The sequence below is a fragment of the Diorhabda sublineata genome, chromosome 2, assembly GCF_026230105.1.
Source record: "Diorhabda sublineata isolate icDioSubl1.1 chromosome 2, icDioSubl1.1, whole genome shotgun sequence".
Taxonomy (NCBI): Eukaryota; Metazoa; Arthropoda; class Insecta; order Coleoptera; family Chrysomelidae; genus Diorhabda; species Diorhabda sublineata.
In genome coordinates this window covers 10,572,189-10,582,215 of record NC_079475.1, presented here as the reverse complement: position 1 = coordinate 10,582,215, position 10,027 = coordinate 10,572,189, and the positions used below count along the sequence as shown (strand labels likewise).

The window sequence follows — 10,027 nt, the reverse complement described above, 5'->3', positions numbered from 1 at the left end:
CTACTTTGTAAATGACTTTTATTCTTTTAATAATATTCAATTTGGAACATGTTGCGCAATGTTTTTATCGATTTTTTATACAAATTTCATTCGTTCGTATCGTAATTTTTAGCTTCTGTATTTACCACTAGATAAAATGAAGAATATGTTTATAGAGTATTTAATCTTATTATTATTACTTGCTAAATGTTTTTTTGTGCAGTACTATTACGTTTTGTTTACATTTTTATGTAATGTGACAGGATTTCTCGTTAGCGCCACCATAAATGCATTCAAATGTTCGTATGATCTAAATAACGAAAAAATCTAAAATCCGGAACCAGTCCTTTCCCCGCGATTACGGATTTACGATGTTGTACTATATAGGAACCGAAGGTTTAATATCAATCGGAAATTCCAACTTTTCGAAATCGGATTTGTATATTCGCAAAATCCCTAGTTTCTTTACTAGAACTTGTTCGATGATATCTCATTCTTAAGTACTCGCAGAGGTGCGATTTCGTGACTGGTGCAGGATTTCTAGCCCGAACTTTCCTCTTCAGTTCATTCCACAAATGCTCAATATGATTCAAGTCTGGTCTATGCTCTGGCCAACGCTATGTTCGCCTTTCGCTCGAAAAGTCATTTTGATCTTGGAACAACTTAACTGGGATCACATTTCTCGCGTTTCTCTGAGCTCTTGTTGGTTTTCAACATCAGTAAGAATCCGATTCCTCATCGATACGCTGTCAATGAATCTGTCATTATTCTTGTATATGTGCACCTTTTTCTTCTGTATCCGTATTTATAAATCGCATTTCGTAAATTGTTTATACCATGCCAACGTAGGCGACAGCGCGTGCGCAAAAGTTTATAAATTGAACTATATTCATATCATTGTAGGACAGGATATGATGGGTATAACAAGGCTGATTAATACTTTATAAATGTTTATTAATAGAGAAAAACAATAAACTCTTAAATATTAAGGATTAATTGATGAAAATGCGATGTTCTGGAGGATAGAATTAACAATTTATGATACACCGTTGTATTTTCCCATTTTCCCACTAAACTAAAATATAATGAAATCAATCACCGATTCAGTGTATAAAAACCTCATAAAACTCTGTTTCGTGTATTTTTTAATCGCTCTGCTCAACCCAAGCGATTTATTTAAAAAATACATCTCTCATGCATATAATATGTATCACAGTTCACTAACAATAATAACTCAGGCGAAAGTAGTTTTTCTGTCAGGAAAGTTTAGAAAAAGCACAATATTATTCGTAACAAATACGAGTTGTGTCGTATTTTCAAGTGTTCGTTGATTGGCCAGATGATATCCTCTGTTTTAAAGGCTTTATATATGTGTATGATTCTTCTCCAGATTTGTAGAATAACTGAAAGCAAAAGAAATATTAAAAGTAAATAAATAATGGGTTATTACAATTATGAACGTGAACGGGAAAAAACCAAATATTAATTTCATCAGATTCTGAAAAAATATATTTTATAAAAATTTAATTCATTCGTAACGGATCGAAACGATTTCAATTTAAAATTGGAAAAAATCAATAAAATATATATTCATATATGTATAAAAGTGAAATATATAATACAGGGTATCTCAATCAAGTTACTGGAAAGGTGAAACGGTTCCACAGCAACGCTTAGTGTTGTTTTGACCACTGTTCCTGGGTGATTTAAATGCTTTGAGATAGGAAACATAACCAGCCTAGCTCATTTCCTAATGATCTGAAGACATTTCAAAAACGCACTTTGTATAAAAACAATATTGAAGAAATTATGATTTGAGTGTTAAAAGAAATATTTTATTTTGTATGTGAAAAAGTAGAATATTGGATGATGACGGTTCAAAATCTATTGAGTTGTTGAGGTTGGAAGAACCTTTTCCTCAATGGTATTTCTAAAAGCAATGGAATGATCAACATAGCCCTTGTTTATTACAGTTATAATACCCTACCATTTCATAAGGTGATGGTAAAGCCAACGAACAATACAACTAAAACAAACAACAGAGAAGAATTATTCATACTTGACAGTTTATATTTTTCTCATTTATAAGGGTCCCTTATACCCAACCCTACTTGAACATGAATTTAAACAAGACGATAACATGAAATTACCCTAGTTTGCCATTCCTGTCCGCTTTCTTTCCTTTCCCTCGCTTCGTCTCTCTGTTTTTGTTCCAACGATTGCTTAGCAGCTGTAGCTCTGTCAATCTCGTTAAATTTCAAACCGGCAGTTACTTCTTTCCACAATTTACGCGATTCGTTATCTTCTTGCATGTTTATTGGTCGTACTAATTTTTTTATTATACTCAATTGGTTTACGTCTACATGTTCTTCAGTCTCCTGAAATAGACCATTATATTAGGCAACATTGCACTAATGTAACCCAGACAGAGATACAACTTCTTGTCCGGGAACCATCTGCTAATCATATAGTTAAGTGATACAAAGTTGCCCTTATTATAAAAGAAATAGAACAACAATATTGTAACAATTTAAGGAGCAACGTTTTAATGAAAATTCATATAAACATAAAAGAATTTTGCAATAAAGAACAAATGGCTGAGAGATGGAATAATACTCAAGAATGAAGAGATATCGTTTTGGGTATTGGGATATTGGAAGAATACCAAGGAGGTTTCAAGAAAGATAGAAGAATAACGGATCAGATATTCACCATTGGATAAATGCTATGAGCAGAATCTAGACCTTCATATTATGTTTATAGATTACGATTAGATAAAAATAAAATGTATGTTGTCCTTAATATACTAGGATCCCCAAAACAAATTGTTAAGCTAGTCAGGAAGACATTAGATAACTATTACAACAATTTAGGATTGAAAAGGGATTAAAACAAGGATATCAAATATTTTACACAACACAGAAAGAAATGGTAACAGCATTCGGTAAAAAGTGGCTGCAAAAAGTTATGGATCAAAAGTAAACCAAGAGGAAAAAAAGTATATGGTGTTAAGACGGAATGTGATTGGTAGATATAGATCATAAAATATAAGATTAAAAAGCTTGTGGATTCGAATACCTGGCAGAAACACTGTGATATAAAAATGAAGAGCGGACTGAAATAAATAAAGAATACTTAAAGGAAATAAAGCCGGGACGTCATTAAATTACTAGATTAGTTAGAGTCTAATCAAACTAGCGGTTTGCGAGTGGGCTCGCAACGAATGCGTCGCGAGCACGCCGCGAGGAAGTTGCGAACGTTTTCGTCGAGTGTTTGTAGCGCACAATATATTCATTAACAAAATGAATTCCGAAAGTATTGATGAATTTGTGAGGATCGAATGGAAGAGAGCGACTACTTTATGTTGTTTTGCAAACGAATAATAAATAATCCAAAAAAAAAATTACTGCCAATGTCAAGACCTACATTTTGAGTTTTTGCATCTGATATAAAAGATTATGAGTGACACCTGAAGGGAGGCTCGTAATTATTATAAGGTATATGTTTAACATTAAATAAGTACACAGTGCAAAATGGCGCCCATACTGCTATTCGCAGCGAATTCGTTGCGCATTCTCTCCGCTTTGAAGACGCTCGCAATCCGCTAGTATGATAAAGCCCTCATATATTGAAGTGAAAAATGGGTTTTAACAAAGGCTGAAGAAATAAAACTAGTTGGTAGAGGAAGGTGTTGAGGGTTGATGAAAACAAGTGAAGTGCTATGAAGAAGAACTAAAAAAGAACTGAAGGATTTGTATAGATATCCATCAATAACCAAATACATAAAAGCCCAAGGAGTAAGATAGTTGGATGCCGGGAAATTGATCTGCAAAAAAGTCATTGAACAGGGAGAGGGAGGTACAAGAAGGAGGAGAAGGCTAAAGAAACAATGATTGGTTGTAGTTTTGAAGGATATTTGAGAGGTAGAGGTAGTTCGGGATCGCAACCTATGGATTAGCAACTTATGCATCAGTGGAGACCGATGAGGAAAAGTATAGGAATGTAATTTGACTTACTCTGTCAGTCCACTTGTAGTCCATGACGCCACTCCATTCTCCGGATACCGTCAAAAATGGCTTCTTCTCATCCGGTCCGTAAATATCAGCAGTAATCTTATTTTTTTTATTACCATAAAATGGTTTTGTTATAAATTCGATATTACAATTATAACCGGTTTTTGGACAACTTATGGTAACGGTACCTCCCAGTTCAACCCAAGGTACAGTTAATATCGATCTACCATATCCGTTTGGGAATGTTAAGATATATTCTTCGTCGTAGTCTATGACGTTAACAATACCTTGTCCAATGTTGTAGACGCATATCGATAGACCAAGAAATTTGGATTTCGTGTAAACGTGAGCATTGAAGCTGATGCGTTTGTTGTAATGTTCGGCATAAAATGCAGAAACTGAAAAAATATATTATTTTATTAATCAATTATACATATACAAAGCATACAACATCCTAAATTTTTTCCTAAAGCTGAATAAGGACGTGTAGAAGTTTGAGAGGATAACTTTCTTCACATGAGAATAGTGTCAAAAAGTTGACCTTTCAAAAGATATTTTAACACAGTAGGTACTGAATTTGATGTCTAAAGCGATCGTGAACAGACTGTTGGTGAGAATCACAGATGAAGCAACACAACATGCAAAAAACTGCACGCAACTTATTGTATTACTGCTCGGTCTTAAAATATTCAAATAAATGGTTGATAGCTCTCCATTATCCTCCAAAATTTTTCTAAATCGAATAAGGGTGAATGTAGACATGAAATTAGATATTCTCACATCTCAAAAAAAATGAACACATAGAAACAAAAAGGCAAAATTCAAAGTACAGAAATTAGATTTCTAAGAGAACGACACAACGAGGATTAACATCATAAGGACTACAAAGATGGTTTGGCTAGTGGAAGAAAAGCTATTAATAAGGAAGATATATAAAACAGAAAGAAAGGAAGATCGGGAGGAGCTGAACAAGATAAATTACATTAGGATAAAGTTTTCGTCGATAAAGCTGACGTAAGGAACTATGTGATCCCCTGAAATTTCTGCTACGTATCGGTTAGGTCCACTGCCAGTTTCAATAAACACCAACTCAATTTTTGCTTTCATTGATATGCCTGACAAAACCATCTAAGAAATTCCTCCAAAAAGCTTTGTTTTCTTTCTTGCAACACTTAACGAATTTTTATCCAGGTCTTCTACATACTCGTCCTCTTCTGTCGCTACTATGCAGGCACACTCTTAGAAGAGAATGAAGTCTCATTGTTCGTCCAATTAACGTACTAGCAAATCGTGGATGCTCGGTGAGCTGAGGTTACTTTGGGTCCTATTTGGCTCAATCTTAGCTGTCTTAAGTCTTCTTCTGACTGTCTAGCCATTCACAGTCACTTCTCACGTTTCTCTGAGCTCTTGTTGGACTTGAACACCAGCGAGGTTCTCATTTCTCAGCCATGTGCTGACAATGATTCGATCATTTCTCCGATGTGCATCTTTTTCTTCCGAAACTGCGTCTTAGATGTAACTTAGTAATCTCTTTGCGACGACAGTAAACTATGGAAACAGCAGACTGACTCATGTTCAAGGCACTGGACACTCGTCGCTATAGAGTCTTTATAACTTATTATATTATGATGTTATACTCTCTGGAAAATCGTAAATGGGCTGCTCAGTGAGCTGAGCTGGGACCAGTAGCTGGAATTTTTGGCTCAAAGTTAGCTACCTCAAGTCTTATTTGGACTGTTCAGCAATTCACAGCCAGTCATCGTGTTTCTATGAGGTCTTGTTGGACACCAGAAAAAATATAAGGAATTAGGGACTAATTTGCAAAAAATGGATATTCATGGACCTTAAATGGAAAAGGCACTTTAGGGACCCTGGGATGTTCTGTAACCTCTGCCAACATGGTCATAGTTCATGGGGTACTACTTTTTATATCTTGATATAACTAATAAAATCACGTGGAAACGTTAAAGCCAACAGAATAAAAGTATTGCGTCGAATTTTTTTTAAATTACTACTTACTAGGTGGATGGTGGGATACTTGTTCGGCAACGAATGTGAGTTGGGATTTCTTGCACCACGGTATAGGTCCGTCGTCAACTAAACTGTCATCCGAGCCGTTATCTACATTGGGGACGTCCCAATGGCATCGAAATACTTCTCCCAAAATTGGATTATAAGGTTTTTTTGCTACGGTACTTTTTCTTCCAGCATGATACGATGATAAATACCACCGGACTACTTGTACCATACGATCCCTGGGATCTTTGATGTTCGGAATACTAGAAATGGTTTGGTATAAAAAATAAACTTGGTATATTACTCTAAAGGTTAAATTATTGAGGAATATTGCAGTTTGAGTTAAAAAAAGGTAGACATGTTAAAACTTTATAATACACACTATTTCATGGCTCGAAATGAAATAACACAGGGCGTTGGTACCATACATAATCAGACCTTTTAAGGGTCGGGTATCAATATGAGGGTTGAGTCTATTCTATTGCATCTCATATATTAAGTGCTAGTCACTTTCTTAGATCATGAAAAATTCTATACAAACCAAGCTAATAAAATTTGTCAGACAGACAAGACAGGGGACGTTTAAAGTGATGCAAATATTAATTATTGAATTATTGAATGAAATATGGAAATAATGTTTGAAAAAGACTAGAAAATTAAAAACGAATATTTTAAAAATGTTTTTATTCTGATTTACATTAATGTTCCCAACTCGTCCGCTGACGTAAATAGTGAAGCTGGTACTGTTCTAATTATGTTAATAAAATCTGATGAGGCGGGTAATTTCCAGAAGGACTTACATTAGTTTTTCTTAGAAACGGCCGCAATTTATTTATATTGTTTTTATAATGTATGTATGTTATAGCTATTGTTATAATATCAAGGCCTTTTTGTTTGTTCACATTTTGAAAACCGAATGATCGTCAACTTGTTCGTTAGCAAAAAAGTCAATAAATACTTCAAGTCATAGTGAAAACATCGGAATAGTGAAAAGTAACCGGTGAATTTAAATAAATTATATATGTTAGCGAAGAGTAAATCTTAGTGGATAATTTAGTGAATAGTTTAGTATTTAGTGTATAAATTCACCCCACCGTTAAAAACAGTTCTATTTTCCTATTTTCAAATAAACTGCAATGGATGAAAATTAATTACGAACTAATAGGAAGATGATGTTTGAAATTTAATTCGATATAGTGAGCGCTGTTTTAACTTATTATGTTGTAACAAAACTCACTTAAGAAACATATCTGGATGAGCAAAATAATCAGCGTACATCTCCAGTAACGATCGTCTTTCTAATATAAACGTCGGTAGAACTACTTTAGTAAGATCCATTCCTATCTTCACTTGTGACAGGAGATGTCGAATAACGGATCCATGGCTTTCCAATTCTAAGCTATTTTCGTCGTTTTCTTCATACAATGCTGAAAAAAAAAGAGTTTATCTAATCCCTCTATCAAATGTGATCACTTCTTGATATTACGAAACCTTCATATGTTAGTTATAGAAAGTAGTTATGTAAAAATTTTACGTAACTGTTCAAGTTTCAAAAAATAATTTATTGATTACCGCAAAAATCGACAAAACCCATTATTTTAATTCAACAGTATGTTAAGATGAGGATTTGATTCCTTTGGCGGAAAAATAGCATCCAGTTCGGCCCGTAATTTCCTTCCTAGACCTTCTCAGCCAGTGACAATTTTTTCTTCAGACATTCCCTTCAACTTTTGCTTAATCGTTTGGACTCTTCACTCTTCCAAGACGTTGGTCTCTGGGTGTCTAGGGGCGATAGGTTTTTGTGAAAGTACAGTAGGATTGAAACTCGGAGCTTACACATATCGTTGCATTATCCGAATCAATAATATTAGGGTATCCAAACACAAAGACAAGTCATCCAGTAATTTGATAGAATCAGAGCAAGGGGCATCTTCCAGTATCCTCATCTCAAGCCGTTTGGAATTTGCATATAAATTCGAAAATAGTTACCATCAAACGGCCCAGCAAAATCTGATTTGTACCTGTACAAGAACAAATGTGCTGTCTTCCAAACTCGTGTTTCATTTCTTGGGAATATAGTTGAACATAATAAAATACTAAGTCCCCTGACTGGATTCACTGTTCACACCACAACTACACCGTTTGATAGATCGTTTCGATAACCAAGTTATCTTCTTCAGAGACTGACAATAAACTGATTCCTTCAGTCTCTGAAGACGATAACTTGGTTATTAAAACGCGGGTCGGACGTGTTGGTGTAGTGCTAAAAATAAATAGTGTGTTCAGTATGAATATCACCAATTATTCCACAAATTCTAACTTAACCGCTGACCATAACCAAAGCTGTGGCCTCGCCCCAGGAACGTTGATGAGGTGAGATCTTTTCTAGGGATGATGACGCTTATATTTCAAACGAATAATAATTACAGTGACAGTTTGATTAGAATCAGGAGTGCCACTATAACTGTAGATACAACAACTTGATATTTGAAATCTTTGGTAAGTGGGATACGTCTATGAGCGAAGCCAATTTGCTGATCCTTTGATGTCTCAGTCAACCAAATTTCACTGTATATTATTAATGACAATCTATTATTGTTAATATGGAAATTGATAGAGCACCTTATCAGTTTTCGATGTTTGCAATTATAAAAACCGGAAACTTATTGTTTACTTACCATCGTAATCTAGATCCTCGAAATTTGTTGATCTGGATCTAATACTATCTTGTCTGATGTTATTAGCGATTGAATCAATAGATGATTTGTTAACAGGAACTGGAATTTGGGTGTCATTATCAAATGACCTTATACTACTGAAAAATAAAAATGCGCAAATACAAACACGATATGCTACTGTCACTGTCATAATTAATATTGATTATTCTGCGATGACGTTATTTGCCATACTGCCGTGAGAGGATCATAAATATAAATTCAAATTTATTATAACCATAAAGGGTAGTTTTAAAATTTGAAATAAATAAAACATGCCTTCGTTATATTCGGTGGTAGGACGTTCTAAAGGAGTTGGAAAGGATCAAGTGAGGTTTTTCCTGCTATAATTTTAAGTTTACTTTATTTTAATACCGTTTATTGTTACGACCGTTGATATGGCAAGCGAAAGGAACTCATCAAATGAACCGAATCATTGTCAGCACATGGTTGAGAAATGAGACCCTCGCTAGTGTTCAAGTCCAACAAGAGCTCAGAAAAACGCGAGGAGTGGCTGCGAGTGACTGGACATTCAGAAGAAGACTCAAGGCAGCTAATCTTGAGCTAAAAAAGCAAGCTACTGCCTCCAAATTCACTTCAGCTTACTGAGCAGCCATCTACGATTTGCCAGAGAGTACATTAATTGGACAAACAATGGGGCTTCATTCTCTTCTCAGACAAAATGAGAGTGTGCCTGCCTGCTAGTGACGGAAGAGGACGAGTCTACGAAAGACCTGGATAAAGATTCGCGTAGTGTTCCATAGCAAAAAACGTGCCCGGTTTGGGCAAACATTTCAATTAAGAGTGGCCAGTGCGTTGAATATAAGTCAGTCTGCTGGTCTGCTGGTAAATTACATCTAAGACGCTGTTTCGGGAGAAAGACGTGCACATCCCTCAAAGATGACCGATTCATTGTCAGCACATGACTGAGAAATATTACCCTCACTAGTGTTTAAGTCCAACAAGAGTTCAAAGAAACGCGAGGAGTGGCTGGACAGTCGGAAGAAGATTTAAAACAGCTAATATAATAAAATCATGACTGGTTTAAGCAGGAATTTTAATGGAAGTAAAAACCGAATTGGTTTCTATTGAAACTAGCGTTGGAGCGGGGATATTAAGGTCTAACCAATAAATAGAAAAAATTTTTGGGAATCACGTTGTCTACGCCAGTTCCATTGGCAATAAGTCCACCCTAGTGCGGGACAATGCCCGTCTACTTATTGTAGGTTCCGTGCGGCAGTATTTAGAGGTGTCTCAAAATTGCCTCTAAGGATTGGCCAGCGCATAGTCCGGCCTTGAATTTAA

General features: G+C 35.3%; 1 protein-coding gene across 3 annotated transcripts in view; it reads right to left on the bottom strand.

Annotated features, from left to right (window-relative positions):
• Nucleotides 1–912: 912 nt before the first annotated feature.
• Nucleotides 913–10,027, bottom strand: part of LOC130440740 (oxysterol-binding protein-related protein 9-like) — a 53,805-nt gene continuing 44,690 nt past the window's right edge. For 2 of the 3 annotated variants that reach the window (XM_056774051.1, XM_056774053.1), the window contains 6 exons: nucleotides 8,687–8,823; nucleotides 7,246–7,435; nucleotides 6,012–6,271; nucleotides 3,996–4,390; nucleotides 2,130–2,357; nucleotides 913–1,382 (listed from right to left, as the gene is read on the bottom strand). In XM_056774051.1, the coding sequence (XP_056630029.1) occupies nucleotides 1,296–1,382; nucleotides 2,130–2,357; nucleotides 3,996–4,390; nucleotides 6,012–6,271; nucleotides 7,246–7,435; nucleotides 8,687–8,823 (1,297 nt within the window). In that variant the 3' untranslated portion in view covers nucleotides 913–1,295. The remainder of the gene's footprint in view (nucleotides 1,383–2,129; nucleotides 2,358–3,995; nucleotides 4,391–6,011; nucleotides 6,272–7,245; nucleotides 7,436–8,686; nucleotides 8,824–10,027) is intronic. The other variant, XM_056774052.1, reaches the window with a different exon arrangement.